Source organism: Ranitomeya variabilis, chromosome 4 (assembly GCF_051348905.1).
Source record: "Ranitomeya variabilis isolate aRanVar5 chromosome 4, aRanVar5.hap1, whole genome shotgun sequence".
In the NCBI taxonomy this organism is placed as follows: domain Eukaryota; kingdom Metazoa; phylum Chordata; class Amphibia; order Anura; family Dendrobatidae; genus Ranitomeya; species Ranitomeya variabilis.
In genome coordinates, this window is record NC_135235.1 from 264526439 (window position 1) to 264553276 (window position 26838).

The following is a 26838-nucleotide window of genomic DNA, read 5'->3' on the forward strand; positions in this document are numbered from 1 at the left end:
TAGAGGATCTCACAGCTCCGTCCAGGATGCTAATTTTACATTCAGGGAGCACAGCATATATTTGATATTCACAGATCACATTGTATATATTTTTTTAGATTTAGGGGGCGCAGGATGTTAATTTTATATTCCGGGGCTTCATGTTACATTCGAGGACATTTTGTCATTGAAAACATCAGGTCACAGATTCAAGTCTTGTGCAAGAAGCAACCGCGGGTGTTGAAATCAAATGGGACGTCTCAATTTTTTCAACGTCAAGGTAAAATGTTGACCCGGGCAGGGATTTTTTACATATTGTATGTTTAGTCATTTGTAAAAATATTCATTTGTCAGGTGTGACAAGAATTGGGAAACACTGACCGGACGACATGCCGACTGTCTCTTATCACAGAGGTATTGTGTAAGGAGCCAGGTGACACGTCAATGCAGGGTATTAAAGGCATCTGTTACTGACCTCGAGACTACAGAAACCGCAAGCAGATCCATCCCAGAGACAAACTCTCAAGACGCTGCATTGAGCTGCAGACAAGGACAAGGTTTTGCTTGGGACCATGAAGACCTTTTTGCATCTAGCAGTGTTTTTTTGCTTAGTCATACTGGGGCAGATGAAAGGTAAGAGCACTCACTCCTGAGTGGTATAATGTTCAGTAAGTGCGGGGGGGAAATGAGACTAATTGTACTGGTTTTTAATTTGGAAGAACTTGGTCTGGGACGTAGGTTGAGATGTGTCCACTCTTACTTTTGCACAAATTTCGTAGACTCCAATTTCTCATTGACACTTTCTTCCACAGACACATGCAGCACAAACGGCGCAAGGCAACACAAATGTCATTTCCAAAGTTGATCATGACCACTTTACATTGTAGGTGGAGCCGAGATAGAAGAGCAAGGACACATCTGTACAAATGTGATTTCACTACCAAAATTGTTGACTGGGACATACATGGAGATGTGTCCAGTCTTTCTTTTTCTGCAAATTTCGTAGACTCCAATTTCTCATCAAAATGTTCTTCCACAGTCACATATGGCACAAATAGCGCACCACAGGGTAACACACTTCCAAAGGTGGTCATCACCACTTTACATCATAGGTTGAGCCAAGATAGAAGAGCAAGGACACGTCTGTACCGATGTGATTTCACTACAACCAGTGTTGGCTGGGACGTAGATAGAGAGGTCCAATGTAAAAGAGGGACAGCACCACAGCAGTTGTGAAAAAGAAAAAATCACATTTTATTCCACCTCCTGCAACGTTTCGGTCCGCAGACCTTTTTCAAGCATGACATAAAACCATTCCAACCACCATTATATACCAATAATCCCGCCCCAACAATTGACTCACAGCCAATCGGACGGTTCAATACAAATAGATAATACAAATGACACCAGAACCATATAAATAGTTAAAAATTATAACCCATGCACAGCCCACCACATATAATCACCACCCGCAGAGTTAAATCCTCCCTGATCGCTCTTTTAATACAAACTGTCCCCAAAAAAGCCAGATATCCGCTCCCCACACTCCATTTGTGTATACTGGCGATCGCACCAATGGGGAGCGGATATCTGGCTTTTTTGGGGACAGTTTGTATTAAAAGAGCGATCAGGGAGGATTTAACTCTGCGGGTGGTGATTATATGTGGTGGGCTGTGCATGGGTTATAATTTTTAACTGTATTTATATGGTTCTGGTGTCATTTGTATTATCTGTTTGTATTGAACCGTCCGATTGGCTGTGAGTCAATTGTTGGGGCGGGATTATTGGTATATAATGGTGGTTGGAATGGTTTTATGTCATGCTTGAAAAAGGTCTGCGGACCGAAACGTTGCAGGAGGTGGAATAAAATGTGATTTTTTCCTTTTTCACAACTGCTGTGGTGCTGTCCCTCTTTTACATTGGATTTGGACTTGGATACCGGGATGGATCCCCTGGTAAGGACGTGCACCCCTATATCCACAGAGATATGTATTTCTTAATTTTATCTATATGGGTGCGGCTAGACTATTAATTATTGGTAGATAGAGAGGTGTCCACCTTTACTTTTCCGCAAATTTCATAGACATCCAATTTCTCATCGACACATTCTTCCTCAGTCACATATGGTACAAATAACGCACCACAGGATAACACAAGTTTAATTTCCAAAGTTAGGCATCAACACTTTATACTGTAGGTGGAGCCAAGATAGAAGGTGAGTAAGGACATCTCTGAATCAAAGAGGTCTTCAATTTACAGTATATGTATGTTTTATTAGCAGGGCAGTGCCTTGTCTGCCATTCATGTAACAAGTTCAGCAGCGTCACAGAGTGCGACCTGCAACCACCAGAAAACTGCACCGCGGAAAAGCCGTTATGCAAGATAACACAGGAGAAAACCGGCATCCCCGGCGTGGAAATGTGTGAGTATAGATGCTGCATGTGCACAGCATTCTGCCTTTGAGCAATAAACTGTCCTGTGTGAACAGCAGGAATAACATTGCTTCTCACTATTATGATTTGTATACCTGCATTTTCACCAGTTTTCCCCTCTGCAGGCTCTATGTGTAATTTACAGTTGTCTCTGAGTTAGTGGGGCTAGTAGCTGCTATGATGTCTCCTATACACCGCACACACAGACATGAGGGATTCCTCCTCTCCCGTCTCTATGTAACATATTCAAAAGCAACATCATGGAGGGCATTATACAGCAGTACTGAGTAGTGTAGATGTGAATAAAGCACTGGGATTGGAAAAACAAAAAAAGCACTTGCTAGAAAAAAAAGCAGAATGGATGATCATATACAGCAGTACTGATCAGTGTAACTGTAAATCCATCAGTGTATGAAATAAAACACTTACTAGTAAGAAGCAGCTAGGATGCTATCATGCAGCAGTACTGAGCAGTGTAAGTGTGAATCAGGCATTGTAGGAGATAAAACAGCACAAAGAAGAAGCATGGAGGACATTATACAGCAGTGCTGAGCAGTGTAGCTGTGAATTCAGCACTCAGGTTAAAAAAAAACACCACTCACTAGAAAGCAGTCTGGATGAAAATATAGTGGTACTGAGCAGTGTAAATGTGAATCAATCATTGTATAGGGTAAAACACATAGTAGAAAGCAAGATGATATTTCAGCCTCTCACTGTTTCCACCCTCTCTATAGACTTCAATAAACAGCTTAAATTTGCATTCCCTCACAGATTTTGGCAGTTTTTGAGAGTAAAGGAGGTTCGTCAAGCTATGCTTTCTCTGAAACACCAAGGCTTTTCAGAGCAAAACATCTTCCTACAATGGTGCAGCCAGGCACTGATTTATGCAGCCAGTTGTTTTTATGCAGCATGAATCTAGTCACAGGGTTCATACCACACACAGAGATGGTACTGTAAAGTGGTGCCGCAAATCCCAGAGGGAAACATACCTTAAAGGGATTAACCAGCACCTCTGACTTCCTAACCTACTGAGGGTTCTGCCATAAAAAGTGCATGCGTCCAATACTAATTATGGGACAGATGCATACCTTTTGGGCATGAAGCCTTGCCAGCAGCCGATAGCCACCACATCAGCAGCAGTACTTCTCACCCTCCAATCCGGAAGTGAGAGGCGCTGGATAACTCCCTTTAACTATATGCAGTACTCGCATGTTACATCTATTGAAGCAACTTTTCCAAAATGGCGGCAACATGCAGGGGTTTCGCAGCAATTTCAGTAAAGTGACGTGAATTTACCATAACAAATACCAACTTTTCCTGCACACCCTAGTAACAAAGAATCCTCGCCCTATATTCATGTCTTACATAAACCTAACTTGTTCTTCACCGTTTCAGTTTCCAAAGTCACAACCACCAAAGGATGCGCCAGCGCGGCAGAATGCAACGGAGAGGACGTCAGCGCGTGGGAATCGAAAAAGTACATATGGTGCTGCCAAAACGACTTATGCAACATATTTCAAAATATGGGCAAGTCTGGGATGGATCTCTTTAATTCACACGCTCCGAAGAGTGACCCGTTACCAGTCCTGTACGCCGCTGCCCTGGTTCTGTATATTATATATTGTGCTTAGAGACAGTAAATTGCCTTACACAGAGCTGTCCTTTATTATGTCACTATGGGCGCAGAGAACATGGGCACAAAGCCACAAAAACCGCTGCAAAAAGCGAAATCCTGAGCAAAATCTGCTGCAAAAATGGATTTTAACCCCTTAGTGACGGAGCCAAATTTTTGAAATCTGACCAGTGTCCCTTTATGTGGTAATAACTCTGGAACGCTTCAACAAATCCCAGTGATTTTGAGACTTTTTCTTCGTGACACATTATACTTTATGATAATGGTAAATTGAGGTGGATATGTTTTGTGTATATTTATAAAAAATATCAGAAATTTGAGAAAATTTTTTAAAAAAATAGCAATTTTCAAACTTTGAATGATTATCCCTTTAATCCAGATAGTCATACCACAGCAAGAGATTAATAAATACTAGTTCCCACATGTCTGCTTTACATCAGCACCATTTGTAAAATGTTATTTTATTTTGTTAGCATTTTAAGTTTAATAATGTAGCAGTAATTTTTCATTTTTTTCAAGGAAATTTACTAAATTTACTTTTTTTAGGGACCTATCCATGTTTGAAGTGCCTGTAGGGGTCCCATATATTGGGAAACCCCTAAAAGTGAAACCATTTTAAAAACAGCACCCCGCCATATTGAAAACTGCAGTCAGGTAGTTTATTAACCCTTCAGGTGATTTTCAGGAATTAATGCAAAGTGGCATGACAGAAATGAAAATGTGAATTTTTACCACCTAAATGTCGCTAACTGCTGAGCAGGTTACAACAGCCAGCAGACTCTAAGGCCCCTATTTGGTCATGAATTGTCATGGCAAACATCAGGACCACACAATCATGATCTGAGGGCCCCAATTGGGATAAAGAGGAAGCCCCCACACTCTGTTAACCATTTATATGATGTAGTCACTATTGACAGCAGCATCTAAGGGGTTAAACAGATTTCGACGGTGCAAACACTGATCGTGGCTGATGCAGCAAGTTGTCAGCGATAGTGGACAGCCGCTGTATGGGGAGGCTATTCTCTTATATCGCAGGTCAGTTAAAAGACGTATTGGCGGTCATTAAGGGGTTAATCCCTCAGCGCCGGTCGACTTTTCTCTGCAGCGCGCGCAGCAGATGGTGTCTTTTCGTGAAGATTAGCGGGTGATTAACCCCTTCAACACTCAGAAGTGCAGTTACAATAACCCGGCATGCCTGGAGATTATAAAATAAGCTCAGTTCACAGTATTAATGGCGGCAGTGGTTAGTGTTACACAGGATCAGGCACTTTCCAGGTTTCCTTTTTTCCATATTTTAGGTCCTGTGAGGCACAAAGACGCCATGAAACCCGTATGGGACCTGTACCGGCGCCTCCGCTCGGGCAATTTCAGTAAAATCTTTGGCATCCAAAATTAGGAGGAAAATATTTCTATCCTAGAAAGAAAAATGGAAAGAACAATTTAAAAAGGGATTTTTTTGTTCTGTAAAACACTGGCAAAAACTGTATTTACATTCCCTCCCCGGGTCCAGTACTGAGCCTCCGACGCTGCTCCCAGTGTCTGTTACTGACTGCAGCGCTGACGTCATGTTGACAGTGCTGCAGCCAATCACTGAGCTCAGTGGACTGTTCCCAAGTTGACAGCACGATCCGCTGAGCTGTAAATGTGACATCAGCGCTGCAGACAATACAGATGCAAGGGGCGGTGGTGGAGTCTCAGCACTGGACCCGGGGAGGGAGAGTAAAGCTCAGTTTGAATTGTTGAAATTAGAAAACTCCTTTATTTCATTTATAACACGAGACTATAAAAAAAAACACAAAAACTCTGCACTACAACCAACATATAGCAGATTTACCTGCTGCACCACTGCCAGTCTTTATTGACCAGGTTGCGGCTTCTCATCTTTAACACAAGCCAGTCACTGACCTCCGCAGTTTTGTGCCATCTACCTCCGCATTATTTCTAACGCCAGTGATTGGCTGCAGCGGTAACACTTTGGAGATGGGATGTCACCATTGCAGCACTTTATATAAAGACTGTTGGCACACAGGGGCAGGAAAGAAGCGGCGCTACATCCCTGTCACGTACCTGATGAGGTGTAAGAACAGCGGAAAGAATGACGCCATCGTCCTCCTCAACAGAATTTGGATAAGGCACAAATATTGGCTCGGAGGGATAATACCCGTCCTCCTTCCACACCTGCAAAATCCAGTACATAAAAAAGGTCAAAAGGTTTATTATTAAGGGACAGACAGTCATATGTGAATAGATGGTAACAACAATGTAACAATCCAGCTACAGAGAGAGAACTCAAGAGTACAAGTGTATTCAGGCTGCCCTAACCTGGCCTGACTGACAGCTGCAGCTTGTACTGAGCAGTGTGAGGTCTCAGTAGGAATGTGGGACACTGAGGAGCTGACAATCAGGCTAGGTGAGTGGAGATTCCTTGGTACACAGGAAGGATGCTGATTAGCTGTCAATCAGGTTAGGAGGGAAACAATTATTATTATTAATAATAATAATTGTATTTATATAGCGCCAACATATTCCGCAGCGCTTTACAAATTATAGAGGGGATTTGTACAGACAATAGACATTACAGCATAACAATAAACACAGATCAAAACAGATGCGAAGAGGAGTGAGGGCCCTGCTCGCAAGCTTACAAACTATGAGGAAAAAGGGGAGACACGAGAGGTGGATGGTAACAATTGCATTCGTTGTTCGCACCAGCCATAGAGTAAGGATCGAGTGTTCATGAAAAGCTGCATGAACCAGTTAACAGCCTAAGTATGTAGCAGTACAGACACAGAGTGCTATTAAAGGGAACCTGTCACCCCCAAAATCGAAGGTGAGCTAAGTCAACTGGCATCAGGGGCTTATCTACAGCATTCTGGAATGCTGTAGATAAGCCCCCGATGTATCCTGAAAGATGAGAACATCATGTTAGATTATACTCACCCATAGGCGGTCCCGGTCCGGGTCCAATGGGCGTCGCGGTCCGGGGCCTCCTATCTTCTTACGATGACGTCCTCTTCTTGTCTTCACACTGCGGCTCCGGTGCAGGCGTACTTTGTCTGCCCTGTTGAGGGCAGAGCTAAGTACTGCAGTGCGCAGGCGCCGGGAAAGGTCAGAGAGGCCCAGCACCTGCGCACTGCAGTACTTTGCTCTGCCCTTAACAGGGCAGATAAAGAATGCCTGCGGCGGAGCCGCGGCATGAAGACAAGAAGAGGACGTCATCCTATGAAGATAGGAGGCCCCGGACCGGACCGCAACGCCCATCGGACTGGACCGCCCCCAGGGTGAGTATAATCTAACCTCTTTCTCATCTTTCAGGATACATACACTTTAACTGCATAAAGTGTATGAGAACATGATGCGAGGAACCTAGTTATGGTTTAAGTTTTTTGAATGGGCCACACAATTAAGTAACAGCTGGAAGTAGGGACAAAGAGGAGATGTCAATTAGGTTGGGTGGGAAGTGATTTAGCAGCGGCAGGGAGGAGGGACGCCGAGGAGCTGCAGCACGGAGGAGGGACGCCGAGGAGCTGCAGCACGGAGGAGGGATGCCAAGGAGCTGCGGCAGGGAGGAGGGACGCCGAGGAGCTGCGGCAGGGAGGAGGGACGCCGAGGAGCTGCGGCAGGGAGGAGGGACACACTGTAAGTACACCAGACTCGTGATGTGTAAGAAATCTATTTAATAATTATGCAGTTTGTACTGATAAATGTCTGATCGCTGAGACGTTATCCCAATTACTAGAACAGAGCAGCGGTCAAGCATGTGCAGAGTCACGCTATGCAAAGTCTGAGTACAATGCTTGGCATTGTACATCAGCCATATTGCCCCTGAATGAAGCTGCACCAGGATTGCACAACCGATGCTCGCCCAAGGAGAAACATGGGGGAAATCAGAACCACCATTCTAGCGTTCGGTGGCAGTCCCAGCCCCAGTATTAAGGAAACACGGGTCACATATGCGGAATATGCCCGATTCAGGAATGAGCCACCCAATACAACTCTGTTGCATTCGAGACATGCTGGCATATAGACAGGATACACCCTAGATGCACGGACCACATCTATCTTGAGAATCGGAGCAGACACTTGTTACCAGGAATGGAACGGTGTCTGCACATCCGCGGCTTTCTCCATCCACCTCTACGGAAGCTCTCAGATTATTGGAGAGCCGCGGATGTGCACCGCGTCCCCACTCCTGACAGCGCATGTCTGTCCCATTCCCAGAATACACGCAAGTCCCAGCGGCATACAATAATGTCAGATGGGAGCATGCGCCGAAAAGCTTCTGTCATCAAACCCAGGAGAGGGCAGCCGTGCAGGAGCCACATCCAACTCATCGTCACCTTGGCTTTCTTCGACTCCACATCCACTTTAAGTAAGGAATCCCCCACGAGGTGCTGGAAGCCGCAGCCGTAGAAGAATCGGTATTTCTTTGTGTTGAATTTAGCGTAATTTATCTGTGGGAATTCGATTCCACATGAGTTCAGCGTGTGGTCATGGAGGTTCTCGTGGGTGCACCATATCTGTGAAAAAAAAAAAAAATCAGTGTCAATAGCTGTGGATTTCCTTGCACCAAAGAGTGAAATCTACAGATTTTCTTTCCGGAATAGATCTCATTCACTGCTACAGTTAAAATTCATCCCTAAAGTGAACATCTGCAGCAAAAAACAATGCAGACTTGCAGAAACCATTGCTGCAATTTGCAGTTTTGTGTCCTGCAGTGACCGCTGCGCCATCACGCGCCAAGATAAAAAGGAGCGTCCGGCGATTGGAACAACATACCCGATGACTCACCCACCTTCCCTTCGCTTTTCTTCGCGGCTGTAGCAGATGAGTAGTTTAAGGGCCTGATGGCTAAATCGTCTTTGACGCGGTCGTCCAGAGGGAGGACGAACCGACGCGGGTACGGCTTTGCTATCTGTCTTAAAATCTGCAAAGAAGAAAAATCTATAAAGATTCTCCTACATAGAATGTAACAATGGCCGCACACACACAACACCGGCCTCCTCAGGACCTCATCCCTTCCAGGGGGCAGAGGGGATAACGTCTCATCCATTAGTCACCTGTCCTTGAGGACAATCGGTTCCCTCATATTAATGGACATCGTTAATTTCGGTCCCTGATGAATTGCTTGAGATACGTTTCCCTCTCGATATTCACTAGATGAGGGGTCAACAATCTGCGATAACACAGCTGGTGTACAACTACAACTCCCAGCATGTCGGCTCTCCAGGCTGGGAGTTGTAGTTTCACAGCAGCTGCAGGTTACCGACTCCTGATCTGGATGGTATTTTTCTGTACATGTCGCCCCAGTGAGAGGGATTTATCTCGGCCCGAGAGAGATCACTCCAATATAAAATAATGTCGGCTGCTTCTTCTCCGCAATGTCCCGTATGGTCAGACCGCACCACCCCGGGCGCCTCTCTGTTCCATCTTTACCTTATTCAGATCATCCCCAGACTTGCGCAGATTTTCCAGCTGGTAGGTGGCCATGGCTGCGCCGTCATCCTGGCAGCAGAGGTCAAGAACAATGCAGCCCTGGTCCTCGTAGGCGTTGATTTGATGAAATGTCGCAAAGGCTTTGGTGTGGAAAGTGGCTGAATGTTTCTGAAGAGACAAAGAAAGTGGTCAATGACCGTCGATAAAACCATCAACGATGGAACGATAGACCTTCCCAGGACGACATTATGGAGCTGAACCTCATGGACGTGGTGCTGTGAAATATCATCATCTAAAGGGTGGGTTCGTCTTGTTAAATAGGTAAAATGGCAAAGTTCTGCTAAAAACAAGTTTATTGCTCATTGTGTAGGTTACAGGTCAGTTCGGAAGTCTATCGGGAGTCAGATGTATGCTCCTGAGGATGGGAAGAATTGTACCCAATGTAGACTATTGTAGATAGGGGATTAATTCCTGATTGTTTGGAAAGTCTAGACCCCAAGAGTGAAGGTTGAGCATGTGTATCCTCCGATCCCTTCCTTGTCTATGATGCAGTCAGAGATCTCAGAGAGTGGTGCTCACCTGGTCCCATAGAGAAGACATGGAGCAGAGGTGCACTGGGTCTGTAGAGCTATATTTTTGGGAAGGAGCCTCAGCGATCTGTAAATGATCCCTTATCCTATGTGTAGGGCATAAATTCTATACTTGATAGAGTCACATCTCTTATATAGACCCTTGGATGGTGCATTATCCAAGCATGCTCAGGTGCTAACCGAGGGTCTTTGGCATACTCGAATACTATCTTCAAGTCCCCGTGGCTGCACGTCTTGTTGCTATTCGACAGCCGCAACATACAGAAACTGCCCGTTTGCTAGGAACGGAGACTCGAACATATTATTCGAGCACGCCGAAGACACCCGGTTAGCACCCGAGCATGCTCAGATAACATCTTATCCCAGAACGTTCACTCCCTAGTGGTGATCCGATGTCCACATCCACCTCCCACCATAGATGTTTTCTGCTCTCCTCTGCAACCATCACTGATGCCTGATCCAGTGACTTATACACCGGTATATCCACATGGACGTCACTGGAGCTTCCCCAGGCAGGGACTAGATGATCTCGGATTCCCCATGTTCTGTTCCAAGGCTGCTACTGCTTTGGAGGACAAGTGACCCATGTGAAACCAGATCCATGATGGGGAGAAGGCGCCGTCTGCCAGGGATAGGACGTCTGGCTCTGCACTGAGGGCAATGAGCAAAAAAACATTCCGCTGTCCTGGAGACCCCATCAACCCTTCTAAGAAGAGTAATGTGTGGTAACCAACCCACGCTTCACCCCCAGAAACCTACAGCAATGTAAATTTTTTTAAAAATACTGGAGTCACCCATGGACATATGTGTATAGCTAAGGCCATTGTGGGAAACACACATAATGTGTACAGGGCCTTATCTGTGGAGGGAGCAGCACGACTGCGCATTACACGGATGATGTACAGACCATGGATTTCAGTGACGCTTTCCTCCTCCTGTGCTGTCGCTTTGGGAAGCAAACTCCTGCAGGCGGATTCCCCAGCACAGAACCACTTATGGTCCGGGATCCCTGCAGAAAGGTGTGAGCTCTTCTGGCCAAAAAGAGTCATCCAATATCCCCTGCATGGACTTCATTAGTGTTAGCACTGATACATGTGAAGCCCCCATGGGTGATTTCTCCGCACCTCTCCGCTGTGTTTATTGATGACGTGGAACACAGTGTTTAGCTGCGGCTCCCAGCTCAGGCTCTGCGACATGGCCTTCCCTCGTATCTGGCCCATCAGTATCTTCATTATGTTCAGTCTCAGAGGCTGCTCCACAAACACCACAAAATTCTCACTCATACCTGGGGAAAAGAGAAATATAAGATAAATATCTGTTATATGACGGTGACACTGCGCAAGGTCCGAGAAGAACAAGGCCCGAGAAGAACAAGTCCCGAGAAGAACAAGGCCCGAGGGGATGTGAGAATGTGTGCAGGAAAGATGGCACATGTTAGCATATCTATAGTGGCCACAAGTCCGGGGTTGACAACGGCGTTTATGTCCTGAGATCACACTCTTATAAGGACGCCTGACACCGTACAGCAGACTCACAATCAGAGCAGAATAGAAACTGCGCAACGGTTGGAAATCCCAGGACTCTTCTCTGGGTAATAAACAGAATGAAACTTCAGATTCCACATTATGGTACCATCCGTGAGGATGATTGGGGTTTTCTTACCGAAGCTGTGGTAGTACGCAGGTTTCCTTTTCTCCTCCGGTTCGATGGAGCAAACAATCTGCGCCCCTTCTAGTGTCTCCGCTGAGCTCGACTTCTGAGGAGGAACCCGAATAATGTTGTAAAGTGTTCCTGTAAAAATAAAAAAATCATGCAGATTTCATTGTAGCACAAAAGGAGTCAGATTACACTATGTGCTCAGGACGACCCCTGACAACTCCCCTACACTGCGGCAGTGCAACGCTGCCGGCATATCCTGCCAATAGCATCATCTGTACGGAGACTGGATGTTCTCCCAGGTTCGATTACAATGAGGTACATTTTGTAGCACCAATGCCCCTTCAAAAAAAAAAAAAAAAATCAGCAAGAGGCCAATAGTTAGACCCCTCCTTTAATAATCCTCAATATAAAAAGTGGAACCCATTTAAGATTCACAGTAACAATAGGACTATCCATTCTCCCCACCAGGGTGGGCAGCAGACTGCAGGCATCATCATGAAAGGTCCGCTGCATGACCGCCCTCTCAACAGGGGCCAAGCCACACGACTAGGCGATCAGACTGTGGCACTGCTGAGGGGTTATGGAAGCCCAGGTTGCTTTGATAGCAGCCTTCAGCTCGTCTGCATTGTTGGGTCTTGTGTCTCATCTTCCTCTTGACAATACCTCATAGATTCTCTTTGGGGTTAAGGTCAGGTGAGTTTGCTGCCAATCAAGCACAGTGATACTGTTGTTTATAAACCAGGTATTGGTACTTTTAGCAGTGTGGACAGGTGCCAAGTCCTGCTGGAGAATGAAATTTCCATATCCAAAAAGCTTGTCGGCAGAGGGAAGAATGAAGTGTTCCAAAACCTCCTGGTAGACGGCTGAGCTGACTTTGGTCTTGATAAATCATAGTGGACCTACACCAGCAGATAACGTGGCTCCCCAAACCATCATGGATTCTGGAAACTTCACACCAGACCTCAATCAGCTTGGATTGTGGCCTCTGCACTCTTCCTCCAGATTCTGGGACCTCGATTTCCAAATGAAATGCAAAATTTACTTTCATCTGAAAACAACACCTTGGGCCACTTGCAACAGTCCAGTTCTTTTTCTCCTTGGCCCAGGTAAGACGCTTCTGGCGTTGTCTATTGGGCATGAGTGGCTTGACAAAAGGAATGCGACACTTGTAGCCCATGTCCTGGAGACGTCTGTGTGTGGTGGCTCTTGGAGCAATGACTCCAGCAGCAGTCCACTCCTTATGAATCTCCCTAAAATTTCTGAATGGCCTTTTCTTAACAATCCTTCCAAGGCTGCGGTAATCCCGGTTGCTTGTGCACCTTTTACTACCGCACTTTTTCCTTCCACTCAACTTTCCATTAATATGCTTGGATACAGCACTCTGGGAACAGCCAGCTTCTTTAGCAATTACATTTTGTGGCTTCCCTTCCTTGTGGAGTGTGTCAATGACTGCCTTCTGGACATCTGTCAGGTCAGCAGTCTTCTCCATGATGGTGGAGACTACTGAGACAGACTAAGGGACCATTTTAGATGCTTAGGAAGCCTTTGCAGGTGTTTTTTGTTAATTATTCGAATTTACTGAGATAATGACTTCTGGGTTTTCATTGGCTGTAAGCCATAATCATCAACATTAACAGAAATAAACACTTGAAATAGATCACACTTTTTGCAATGACTATCTAATATAAGAGTTTCACTTTTTGTATTGAAGAACTGAAATAAATTAACTTTTTGATGATTTTCTAATTTTGTGAGAAGAATCTGTGAGTCCTGACTCCAACAATACAGCGCGGGGACTGGATTAGCACATAAGGATGAGTGCGTATAATAGATAGATATATGGAAGCATATACACACACACACACACACACACACACACATACACATTTTCATACTGCATGTATACACAGTATTATATTATGTGTCATGGTTGAAAGTGTGATGGACCCTTGAAATTGTCCCAGAAAAATTATTGCATTACACATGTTTATTTCCTTTCTGTTTATTGGAACAACAGAAAAAAAAAAAAAAAAAAAAGAGGGAAAAAAGGCAAATTGAACAAAATTTCACACAAAACCCCTTAAATGGGCAGGACAAAATTATTAGCACCCTCGGCTTAATATTTGGTTGCACCCTTTGGAATAAATAACTGCAATCAATCGTTTCTTATAACCATCAACAAGCTTCTTACACCTCTCAGCTGGAATTTTGGACCACTCTTCTTTTGTTAAACTGCTCCAGGTCTCTCATATTTCACCTTCTCCCAATAGCAATTTTAAGATCTCTCCACAAGTGATCAATGGGATTTAGATCCGGACTCATTGCTGCCTCTTCAGAATTCTCCAATGCTTTGTTGCTATCCATTTATTTGGGGCTTCTTGAAGTATGTTTGCGTTCATTGTCCTGCTGGAAGACCCATGACCTAGGACACAAATCCAGCTTTCTGACACTGGGCACTACATTGTGGCCCAAAATCTTTGATAATCTTCAGATTTTGTGATGCCTTGCACAGAGACAGCAAAACAATTCCAAAGCATATTTGACCTCCAGCATATTTGACTGTAGGTACTGTGTTCTTTTCTTTGTAGGCCTCATTCCATTTTCAGTGAGCAGTAGAAGGATGTGCTTTACCAAAAAGCTGTACCTTGGTCTCGTCTGTCCACAAGATGCTTTCCCAAAAGGATTTGGATCACATACATATTGGCAAGCTGCAGTGTAGCTTTTTTATGTCTCTGTATCAGCAGTGGTGTTGTCAGGACTCTGAACATTTTTTTATTACCTTTTTGTGCATTACTGCCCATTTCCAAGATGGCGTCTTTGGTCTCATGTGCACTGAGTCTTCCTGCTATAAAACTCCACCCCAGCCTTTAGTCTGTGCTAGAGTATTCTGCCTTGCATCCAGCTCCTGACCTCTGGTGACTCCCTGGCTATACACCTGCTCCTGTGAACCTGTGGTGTTATCCTGCTACTCTGCTCTGAGTTCCTGCTGCATACACCAGTTCCAGTAATCCTCCTTCATCTGCTGCTCGTGTTTGCTTTCATCTGCATTTGCTGGACATGTAAGCTGTTTCTGCTCTGCAAGAACCTGAGACTATTACCCAGACCTCCCTGGTTGAGCTAAGATATTATTTGAACTGCCTTATAAGCATATCTATCTGTGTTTTGGACTAAGCAAGGACTTATTCGTGTCAAGTATCCTCAAGAATAATTGTGCTTCATAGACTTTCTGCGTGATTGCATTTTCCTCTGAAGTTTCCTATAGACTGCTGAGCTGCATTTGATATTTGCACCAAATGTTGTGGACTTGAGTTTCTCTCTGCACCTGTTTGAATCACCGTGTGATAATATAGACTTTACCACTTATAAAACTGTGTCCTGTAGTTGTCTTGTTCCACGGAAAGAGTCTCCTGAGTTATCCCCTATAATTATTACAGGATACTCTAGCCTAAAAAAAAAAAAAAGAAAAAAAAAAGGCGACTGCTGGAACAATGACTGCAGAAAGCAGACTAGAGCAAGTGTTTTGCATAATTAGATCACTGCAGAAAGATGTGGAAGGTCTGCAAAAGAAGTTTGGAAGCTTTGAACTCAATCAACAAGTGTTTGGACAGACTTTGCAGGACGTAAGCACCCGCATGGCAGCCCAGGAAAACAAACTTGCTGGCATAGAGTCCCAGTATGGACGGGCTTTTCAGGACATAAGCACGCAAATAGCTGCACAAGCGACTTTTCCCTCTGGGCAACCGCCACCAGCTAGCCCACCTAAGTTGCCCCCATTCAGATTTAATGGTGATCGCGACAAATTTCGTGGCTTTGTGAATCAATGTATGCTATATTTTGATGTGCATGCTGACCGTTTTCCTAATGATAGATCCAAAGTATTGTGTGTAATAATGCTGCTGACCGCAGGAGCGCTCGCCTGGGCGAATCCGATGATTGAGTCTCGTGACCCACGGTTAAATAACTTGGATGATTTCTTGGCCGCTATGGCATTAATGTTTGATGATCCTAATCGCCGTGCAACCGCTGAATCTGCTTTATTGTCTTTACGCCAGGCAAAACGTTCTGTTATTGAGTATGCTACTGAATTCAGGAGATTAGCGGTAGATACCAATTGGGACAGTTATGCACAATTGCCTATTTTTAAAAGGGGTCTGTCTAGTATTGTAAAAGATGAACTAGCTCGCTCTGAGTCACCACAAGAGCTAGAGACATTTATACAGAACATTGTTCGCATTAACATTCACCTTACTGAGCGTAGGCAGGAGAAGTTTGCTGCATATAACCGTATTTCTAACTTTTCCCTTCCTTCCAAAGAGCCTGCAGGTAAAACATCTCGGGAGGTGGAGGAGTTGCCCATGCAAATTGATTCCGTTCAGAGGCACGAGATCAATGAGCGCCGGGAGCATCGCCTTCGTGAAAGTCTATGTTTCTACTGCGGCCAGTCTGACCACTTCTTGATCAATTGTCCTAAGTGTCCTAGACGGCCTAACAAGGTTCTAGCAGCAGTAGGGGAGTATGGCAACTGTGATGATGAATCTGACATCTCTGAATGTAGCCTGCCTTTAAACGCTGTATTCCATTCACTTTCTATGACTTCACCCCCCAAGGAGCTTAAGGAAAAGAACTCTCATTGTTCTCTCCCTATTAAGATCCTGTGTTCAGGACAGTGGATTTCCAGTGCAGCTATGATTGACTCTGGTGCAGGTGGCAATTTCATGGATATCGCATTTGCCAAGCAACATGGTACTGAAATTCAGCAAAGAGCCTCTCCAATTACCATGGAAACAGTGGATGGGTCACCTTTAATCTCTGGGCCTGTGGATCAGGAGACCGTACCCCTTGAAATTTTGTTGGAGCCAAATCATCAGGAGCAACTTTCTTTCTTGCTAATTTCTTCTCCTCATTTTCCTGTGATTTTAGGCATTCCTTGATTGCGTTCTCAGAACCCAATTGTCAACTGGGAGACCAAGGAGATTATCTTTCCTACAAGGAGCAACTCAGCGTTATCAGAAGCTGTCCCTGAGTCCACGGCTACGGAACCACATGTACAGGTATTTTCTTTACCTCCAGCATATAAAGAGTTCTCTGACATCTGTGACAAGAAGAATGCAGATTAGCTTCCTCCACACAGGCATTATGACTGTCCCATTGAGTTGCTTCCTGGGGCAGCTATTCCTTTTGGTAACGAATACCCTTTGGCGGCACCTGAGCTTCAAGCCTTAAAGGAGTATATTGATGAAAATCTGGCCAAAAGCTTCATACGTCCTTCTTCCTCACCAGCAGGGGCACCTATCTTTTTTGTAAAGAAGAAGGATGGGACCCTGAGACCATGTGTTGGGAACTCAATAAGGTAACCGTACGAAACGTTACCCTTTGCCTCTGATTCCCAATTACTGGAAAGAGTCCGCCATGCTAAGGTGTTCTCTAAACTGGATCTTCGCGGGGCTTATAATTTGGTGCGTATTCATCCATGGGATGAGTGGAAGACAGCATTCAGATGCCGGTATGGACACTTTGAATCTCTTGTGATGCCCTTCGGGCTTTGTAACGCCCCTGCAACGTTTCAACACCTTGCTAATGACATTTTCAGAGATTTGTTGGACCAGTTTGTAGTGATCTATTTGGACGATATACTAATCTCTTCTCTCTACAGGAACCTGAAGAACATGTCAAAACTGTTTTAAGACGTCTGAAAGAGAACCATCTGTATATTAAGCCGGAGAAATGCGAGTTCCATCGTTCTGAGATACAGTTCTTAGGTTATATCATCTCTCCCCAGGGGCTGAACATGGAATCTGGTAAGATTTAGGCTATCCTTGACTGGCCGGTACCCAAGAATGTAAAGGAGGTCCAACGTTTTATTGGTTTTGCAAATTTCAACAGACGCTTCATTCGAAATTTTTCTGATATTGTCCGTCCCATTACTTCCTTGACAAAGAAGGAAAAGCCCTTTAAGTGGTCATCACAGGCTCAAGAAGCTTTTGATCGGCTTAAGATCTGTTTCACATCAGCACTGCTGTTGATACACCCAGATACAACACTTTCTTTCATTGTGGAGGTGGACGCTTCTGATAATGCTTTGGGGGCTATTCTCTCCCAAAGAACTGGAGAGAAGGGTCTGCTACATCCTTGTGCTTTCTTTTCCCGTAGACTAACCTCAGCAGAGAAGAATTACGACGTGGGAGACAAGAAATTGCTGGCTATTATTGCGGCTTTCAAAGAATGGAGGCATCATCTGCAAGGAGCTGCACAACAGATCATAGTGCTAACTGACCATCGCAATTTAGAGTTCCTTAGATCTGCTAGATGTCTTTCTCCTCGTCAGGCTCGTTGGAATTTATTTTTAAATCAATTTAACTTTGTTATCTCGTACCGTCCAGGTTCTCGTAATGGGAAGGCTGATGCTTTATCCCGAATCCATGCTGCGGATTCCATACCTGGAGCCCCGTCCAAAACCATTCTATCTGATGCCAATTTCATCGGAGTTATCCACGATCAGGAATTGTGGAAGGAGTGCAGGGAGGCCTATGACTGTGATATATTTCTGGCCAACCCACCTGTGGATATTAATCTTGTCTTTAAGGGTTGCATGTGGTTCAGAGATCGACGTATCTACGTCCCTGAGGTCGTCCGTCTGCAGATCCTCAAGTTGGTACATGACTCCAAGTTGGCTGGTCACAGGGGGGTACAGAAGACACAAGAGTTCCTGAGCCGATTCTTCTGGTGGCCAACTTGCCTGAAGGATACCAAGGACTATGTTCTCTCTTGCGAGGTATGTGCTCGTTACAAGACTCCTCATGTGGCACCTACGGGTCTTCTACAACCATTACCTGTTCTGTCCCGCCCTTGGGGGTCTATATCAATGGACTTCATTGTGGAGCTGCCTACATCGGGGGGCATGAATACAATCATGGTGGTAGTTGATCGCATGACTAAAGCTGCTCATTTAGTTCCGTGCACCGGCCTCCCCTCAGCTAAAGATACAGTGAACTTGGTTATACAGAATGTCTTTCGGTTGCATGGGGTTCCGAAAGAGATCATCTCTGACCGTGGAGTGCAGTTCACTTCAAGATTCTGGAAGAGGTTTTGCTCTGCACTCAATATTAATGTCTGTCTCTCTTCCGCTTACCATCCCCAGACAAATGGTCAAACTGAGCGTACCAACCAGACGCTGGAACAATATCTAAGATGCTATGTCAGCCTTCTCCAGGATGATTGGTTGGAGTTGCTGCAGTTAGCCGAATTTTCATATAACAATTCTCAGAGCGCCTCCACTAAATTTACACCTTTCTTTGCCAATCTGGGTTATCATCCGTGTATCTTACCTAGGTCTCCAATTAATTCTCCGGTTCCGGCAGTGGAGGAAAGGCTGACTGCGATGAGGCAAAATCTGGAGGTTCTGAAGGAATCCCTGACCACAGCTCAAGAACGTTATAAGAGATCGGCTGATAGATTCCGTAAACCTGCACCCATGTTCAAGGTAGGAGATTCCGTGTGGTTACCAACTAAGAATCTGAAGTTAAACATTCCTTCACAAAAACTTGGACAGAAATTCATTGGCCCTTTCAAGATCAACGGTATTGTGAGCTCTGTGGCCTGCCGGCTGAAGCTGTCTAGGACAATGAAGGTTACACCCAGTTTTTCATGTATCTTTACTAAAGCCTGTATCTCCTAATACCTTCCAGGGACGTGTTGTGCCACCTCCGCAGCCTGTGGTGATTGATGGGCAAGAACAATTTGTGGTGGAGGAAATTGTTGATTCCAGGATTCGCAGGAATCGGCTCCAATATCTGATAAGATGGCAGGGATATCCCTCTGAGGAAGACTCTTGGGAACCTGTGGAAAACATCAATGCCCAACAGAAGATTTCTCGTTTTCATCAGAGATTCCCTGAGAAACCAGGTCCAGGATCGTCCTGAGGCCGCTTCTAAGGAGGGAGTAATGTCAGGACTCTGAACATTTTTTATTACCTTTTTGTGCATTACTGCCCATTTCCAAGATGGCGTCTTTGGTCTCATGTGCACTGTGTCTTCCTGCTATAAAATTCCACCCCAGTCTTCAGTCTGTGCTAGAGTATTCTGCCTTGCATCCAGCTCCTGACCTCTGGTGACTCCCTGGCTATATACCTGCTCCTGTGAACCTGTGGGGTTATCCTGCTACTCTGCTCTGAGTTTCTGCTGCATACACCAGTTCCAGTAATCCTCCTTCATCTGCTGCTCGTGTTTGCTTCCATCTGGATTTGCTGGACATGTAAGCTGTTTCTGCTCTGCAAGAACCTGATACTATTACCCAGACCTCCCTGGTTGAGCTAAGATATTATTTGAACTGCCTTATAAGCATATCTATCTGTGTTTTGGACTAAGCAAGGACTTATTCGTGTCAAGTATCCTCAAGAATAATTGTGCTTCATAGACTTTCTGCGTGATTGCATTTTCCTCTGAAGTTTCCTATAGACTGCTGAGCTGCATTTGATATTTGCACCAAATGTTGTGGACTTGAGTTTCTCTCTGCACCTGTTTGAATCACCGTGTGATAATATAGACTTTACCGCTTATATAATTGTGTCCTGTAGTTGTCTTGTTCCACGCAAAGAGTCTCCTGAGTTATCCCCTATAATTATTACAGGCATCCTCAGAGGTCTCATGCCATTGCGTTTCATTTCATTCGAATGTCAACAGATAGCATCAGTGTCAGTGTCAATGGAAACTACCTGAGCCTGCAAGACAGCTTAAATGTCTTTGGAACTTGATTGGGCTGCTTATCCACCATCCAGACTATCCCGTGTTGCAAAATTTCATCAATTCTTCTCTGTCGTTCACGTCTAGTGAGATTAGCTACAGTGCCATGGGTTGTAAACTTCTTGATTATGTTGTTCACCGTGGACAAAGAAACATCAAGACCTCTGGAGATGGACTTGTAACTATGAGAAATTGTATATTTTTCAACAATTTTGGATCTAAAGTCCTCAGACAGTTGTCTTCTCCTCTTTCTGTTCTCCGTGCTTAGTAAGGCACACACAGACACACAATGCAAAGACTGAGTCAACTACTCCCCTTTTTATCTGGTTTCAGGTGTGATTTTCATATTGCCCACACCTGTTACTTGCCACAGGTGAATGTGAACGAGCATTACATGCTGGAAACAAAGTTGGTTCCCTGCAATTTTGCCCGGCCCATTTTGGGGGTTTTGTGTGAAATTATGTCCAATTTGCCTTTTCCCGTTTTTTGTGTTGTTCCAATTCACACAAAGGGAAAAAAAACTGTGTATAACAATACACAATAATTGTCTGTGTGTATATAATTATACACAGATATAATGTATATTCATGTGTGTAATACATTATGTATATGTGTGCACATACACAGTAAATAAACACACATGCTGTATGTATGGCATCATATGACGACCTGGAGCGCTCACCCTCTTTTCCATAGGAGTTCCCCATGTTGTACGCGGTACCATCCGGGTCATAGTGGGGGTGCGCTGTGGCGCCATTCACTGCGATGAACTTGCTCCAGTTGACCTGTGCACAGCAACAATCACATGGAGAAGGGGTTAAATGGCAACTTATCTTTCCTTGGTCGCCACCTACTGGTGTCAAGGTGGTACTGCATGTAATGGCAAATATTGGGGTGCGGGGGGGGGCACTGCAGGGGCAGCAGGACGGTGTTTGGCTACGGAAGGCCAATCCGACACATTGCAGTAACCTGAATCGCCGACCTTAACTCCGCCGCAGGGCTGCGCGTTTCTTCCTCTGACCTTTCATTCTGCCTTCAGTGAGGACAGATCTTCCCATTATGGAGATAGTATATGATAGTTGGTACTTTTATGAGACGCTTTGAAATCTCACGGCTTTTGCTGGTACTGTAAAAAGCAGCTTTTAATTTGCATTAAAAAAAAAATGCTGCAAAAAAATGCAAAGTGTGAACACAGCCTTAGTTATGGCAGAATAAAAAGGTTGGGTACTTTTTAAGGTACAAGGGTTTACTATTAGCCGCTCATCACCTTCTCCCGGGTGTCCAAGGTCTCGGGATCCACCTTCCTCATGTAATTGGTTTCAGTGCTGACGTAGAAGTCGCCTTTGTACAGGACGTAGTTCACACTGCAGTTATCCGTTGAGGCTGAGGAAGAGATAAAGGACAAATGGGAATATAGCTGGTGGGAAGCAAAGTACAGGGTGCATGAAACGTGCAGCAGGATTAAAGGGGGATTCCTAAAATAGTGACTTATCCCTTATCCTAACTTACTGAGCGCTGGGACCCCCGGCGATACCGAAAATGGGGCAGCGCAACCCGGGATTCCAGCTCCACAGACCCCATTATTTAACCCATTCTTCCCCAAACCGAGTGATTCCGCAAGCCAAAGGTCGGGCCCCTGTGACTGAAGCTGGGGTCGGGTTTAAAGACCCCTTGCTGGGTTTCATGTCGGTGATCGCCGTCACTAAATGCTGCACTTTCCCACCTTCAATGGAAGAATGGAACTGCTAGTGACTTTAATGTATCACTATAATTGCAGGTGATCTTGAGAAAGGGATTAATCCCCAACATTCTGTAAAATGTTATTTCTAACAGTAACTCCATCATTTTGCTGTAAATCATTGGCTTGGATCTCGGTCATCATTGTTGCCAGCATGGCTGCCGCTTCCAAGCTTATCCTGCTGCTGGCGATATATATTGTATCCTCCGTCTCGTCCTAAGCGGAGAGACGTAATGAACTTACCGACCTTGAACTTAGACATAAACCGATCGTACAGGGACTTGCAGGGGTCAGGTGCGGCTAAAGTGCCAAACTCGGAGAGGACAATGCGATTGGCGCTCTTATTCTTGGTGTACGAGTCGCTTTGTAGGAACTTGCTCATGTAGGTGACCGCTCCGTTCTCAATCTTAAAGTTGTGCATCAGAGCCATGCCGTCAAACCAGTGATTGTACCTGAAACACACGGAGCCTGCAGTGCAGTGAAGGGAGGTGCAATGAAGGGTTAAAGGAGTCGTCGTTTCTGGAGACTGTTCAGAATAAGTTGTACATGAGGAATAACACTTTCTGACCAGTATATGACTTGTATCCTGCATTTGTTCCCTTTGCAGGGTCTATCTATAATTTTCAATTGTCTCTGTGCTAGTGGGTGGAGACTCCATGCTATGATGTCTCCAATACACAGCACACACAGACACAAGGGACTCCTGCTCTCCTGTCTCTATCTGCTCAAAAGAAGCATGGAGGACATTACACAGCAGCACTGAGTAGTGCAGCTGTGAATCCAGTACAGAGTTCAGATAAACTCTTACAAAAAAAGCTGCAGTATGAAAGACATTATACATCATTACTGAGCAGAGTAGCTGTGAATCCAGTATGGGGTGGTGAAGTAAAATACTTACTAGAAAACAGCATAATGAAACACATTGTACAGCAGTATTGATTAGTGTAGATGCGAATCCAGCACAGAGTCGAGATAAACTCTTACTAAAAAGCTGAAGTATTAAAGAGATTACACATCAATACTGAGCAGTGTAAATGTGAACTCGGAACTGGGCCAAGATAAACTCATACTATTAAGCAGCAGCATGGAGGTCATTATCTCAAACCAGTATTGGATTCACAGCTACACTTTTAGGGCTCATTTCCACTTGCGAGGAAAACGGACGAGTGCAATCCGATAAAAAAATCGGATTGCACTCGGACCAATGTTATTCAATAGGTGTCTTTTCATTAGTGATTTTTTTCTCAGCCGAAATCGGACTGAGAAAAAAAATCGCAGCATGCTGCGTATTGCTGCGATTCTTGGACGAGACTCGCCAATGCAAGTCAATGGGTGCGAGAAAAAAAAACGCATGGAATACGGACCATTCGTATTCCGTCCGTTTTTTACGGATACCTTATCATTCTGTGGCATAGAACACTGTAAATGGTCCTGTAAATGACTGTATAAAAATACTTGCAGAGAAAAAAAATGGATTGCATACAGATGTCATACGGATGTAAAACGGATGGTGCGATTAAAAATCGCATTGCAATCGCATACGCTACAGCCGTTTTTTTGGTCCAGATTACGGACCGTTTTTTCTCTTGCAAGTGGAAATGAGCCCTTAAGAGAAAAGCTGCATGAAGAGCATTCAGTACTGAGCAGTGTAGCTGCGAATCCAGGACTAGTATCAGGTAAAACACCTGAACTGCCTTTTTTTAAAAAATTTTTTTTTTTCACTATGCTCCTCCCTCTCCACAGACTTCTGCAAAGCAATCCCTCAGTGAGCTAGCAGGCCATCTTGTTTGACCCATATGTATTTTAGCTGTTATTCAGAGGAGGAGAAGTGGCTCACTGTGAAAGGATTATACTCTCCAATTTACGCTATGTTTATTGTTTTGGACCAATAGATATGTTAAAAGGAGTTTGTCGGCAGAAACTGACTGTTCAAACCAAGCGCATGCGCCCGATGCACTCTTGACGTGGCAGAACAATTCAGTGCAACTTCACATTTACCAGGCGGGGGCAGATAATCTGAACTGCTTGGCCACACCAAGGGTGCACCTTATTGGAAGAAAGAGAGAGATCGAGCTGATGCTGCCACAGGAAAGAGCGAGCGGAACAATTAGAACACTCATTGTGGAAATGCTGATACCAAAGTAGCCAAAAACGTTCTTACTTGTCAGGGCCAAACTCGAACCGGCCGGGGCCATTCCGCAGAAGACTTCCTCTGAGCCACGCCGGGATGGTCCCTGAGACTTTGGTCGGCACGGGCTGCGGGGTTTCTTCCACAGTTTGGAATAATGGAGCGATATATTCCACCTCGGCCTGAGAGGAGACGCTCCTCCATCTTGGGTAGAACTTGTATAGAACTGTAACAATAGAGAACGATTTATTGTTACATTATGGATCTTACCCCTAACTTTAACCCCTTCCCGACTGGGCGGGTTTTTTTTGTTTGCTCGTTTTTGCCTCCCCTTTTTTGAAGAACCACAACGGGTTGGTTTTTTTGCTAGAATTTTCCATCCACAACCATTCGAGGGCTTGGCCTTTTTTTTTGGCTTTTTTTTGCTGGACGAATTGTAGTGCCATTTCTGAATAACTTTGTGAATAACCTCCATGTTCATTGCAGCGTCACCAACCGGAAAATGAGCCCCCGATACAGCGACACCGACCGGAAAATGAGCCCCCGATACAGCGACACCGACCGGAAAATGAGCCTCTGATACAGCGACACCGACCGGAAAATGAGCCCCCGATACAGCGACACTGACCGGAAAATGAGCCCCCGATACAGCGACACCGACCGGAAAATGAGCCTCTGATGCAGCGACACCGACCGGAAAATGAGCCCCCGATACAGCGACACCGACCGGAAAATGAGCCCCCGATACAGCGACACCGACCGGAAAATGAGCCCCCGATACAGCGACACCGACCGGAAAATAAGCCCCCGATACAGCGACACCGACCGGAAAATGAGCCCCCGATACAGCGACACCGACCGGAAAATAAGCCCCCGATACAGCGACACCGACCGGAAAATGAGCCTCTGATGCAGCGACACGACCGGAAAATGGGCCCCCGATACAGCGACACCGACCGGAAAATGAGCCCCCGATACAGCGACACCGACCGGAAAATGAGCCTCTGATACAGCGACACCGACCGGAAAATGAGCCCCCGATACAGCGACACTGACCGGAAAATGAGCCCCCGATACAGCGACACCGACCGGAAAATGAGCCCCCGATACAGCGACACCGACCGGAAAATAAGCCCCCGATACAGCGACACCGACCGGAAAATGAGCCTCTGATGCAGCGACACCGACCGGAAAATGGGCCCCCGATACAGCGACACCGACCGGAAAATGAGCCCCCGATGCAGCGACACCGACCGGAAAATAAGCCCCCGATACAGCGACACCGACCGGTAAGTAAGAAGGGGAGTGACGAGGGGCACAGTGACATAAACCTGCTAGTAAATAATGCGCTGTGTGCACAATGGTCAGTATAATACCGCTACCTGGGTACAATGCGACATTGTGTCCAGAGCGAAGGACAAAAACCTAAAGCAATGACAGGAGCTGCACCTGCCGGGACTTTGTGATATATAAGTCAGGGCTGGACTTGTACTTCCACCTTCCGCACTATAGAGAGCACTTCAAGGGATTGTTTATGACCCCGGAGAGCGAGCGTATGACCAGAGCAGGCGGCTGTATGAAGCAGGAGGAATGTCCTGGCTGCATTAGTGAGAGCACAAGTTTACCTGTCGCCCGCAGCGCCCGATTATTACTGCACAACACCCGCATAGTTCAGCTGCGACAGAGTCCCGGAGGCAGAAAAGCAAAGCGCTCTTCTCATTGGCTCCTGCCTCTGTCAATCAACTCTGCCTCCTGATTGGCGGATGAAATGGGAGAGCTTTTTGCCGGACGCGCCCCTCACAGTCACAGAACTAGAGCAGAAGCTGAGCTGAGAGAAGCAGCAGAGCGCAGCGCGCCGAGCTCCGGAGAGGAGGAGGATTGCGGCGTTGTGCGGCGTTATCACTGCGGCTCTAGCCTGTGTGCGGCGTTATCACTGCGGCTCTAGCCTGTGTGCGGCGTTATCACTGCGGCTCTAGCCTGTGTGCGGCGTTATCACTGCGGCTCTAGCCTGTGTGCGGCGTTATCACTGCGGCTCTAGCCTGTGTGCGGCGTTATCACTGCGGCTCTACCCTGTGTGCGGCGTTATCACTGCGGCTCTAGCCTGTGTGCGGCGTTATCACTGCGGCGCTAGCCTGTGTGCGGCGTTATCGCTGCGGCTCTAGCCTGTGTGCGGCATTATCACTGGGGCCATAGCCTGTGTGCGGCGTTATCGCTGCGGCTCTAGCCTGTGTGCGGCGTTATCGCTGCGGCTCTAGCCTGTGTGCGGCGTTATCACTGCGGCTCTAGCCTGTGTGCAGCGTTAAGGCTACGTTCACATTTGCGGTGTGCGCCGCAGCGTCGGCGCCGCAAGAAAACGCATGCGTCGTGCGGCCCTATCTTTAACATTGGGGCCGCATGTACATGCGTTGTGTTGCGTTGTGCGCCGCATGCGGCGTTAGGGCGCACCTGTCAGGGCGCGGCAAACGCAACATGTTGCATTTTTCGGGCGGTGCCGACCTTTTAAAA

At 45.8% G+C, this 26838-nt stretch overlaps 1 protein-coding gene and 1 long non-coding RNA gene across 3 annotated transcripts; one reads left to right on the plus strand and one right to left on the minus strand.

The window, feature by feature from the left end:
• Nucleotides 1-459: 459 nt before the first annotated feature.
• LOC143764310 (uncharacterized) lies at nucleotides 460-4466 on the plus strand. The gene is made up of 3 exons (XR_013213148.1): nucleotides 460-612; nucleotides 2258-2401; nucleotides 3807-4466. It is a non-coding gene; the product is annotated as an uncharacterized LOC143764310 (long non-coding RNA).
• Nucleotides 4467-4576: 110 nt separating this feature from the next.
• On the minus strand, nucleotides 4577-26053 carry LOC143764309 (carotenoid-cleaving dioxygenase, mitochondrial-like). 2 transcript variants are annotated; one of them, XM_077249739.1, is made up of 12 exons: nucleotides 25959-26053; nucleotides 24367-24559; nucleotides 22449-22657; nucleotides 21735-21850; nucleotides 21150-21252; nucleotides 11733-11861; nucleotides 11195-11355; nucleotides 9481-9648; nucleotides 8840-8971; nucleotides 8385-8564; nucleotides 6112-6222; nucleotides 4577-5458 (listed from the first exon to the last, which is right to left on the minus strand). In XM_077249739.1, exons 1-12 carry the CDS (start codon nucleotides 25999-26001, stop codon nucleotides 5339-5341), a joined length of 1665 nt encoding a protein of 554 aa, XP_077105854.1. In that variant the 5' UTR covers nucleotides 26002-26053; the 3' UTR covers nucleotides 4577-5338. The 2 variants fall into 2 exon arrangements, with proteins under 2 accessions (XP_077105854.1, XP_077105855.1); XM_077249740.1 differs by having other exon boundaries at nucleotides 22449-22673; nucleotides 25959-26045.
• Between the last annotated feature and the right edge of the window lie 785 nt (nucleotides 26054-26838).

Coding starts and splice junctions, on each gene's coding strand:
- LOC143764309 (XM_077249739.1), bottom strand. CDS start 26,001: ATGCGGGTGTTGTGCAGTAATAATCGGGCGCTGCGGGCGACAG. Junction 9,649..11,194: donor TCAATAAACACAGCGGAGAG/GTGCGGAGAAAT, acceptor TTGTCTCTTCAG/AAACATTCAGCCACTTTCCA. Junction 6,223..8,384: donor TGGAGTCGAAGAAAGCCAAG/GTGACGATGAGT, acceptor TGGATTTTGCAG/GTGTGGAAGGAGGACGGGTA.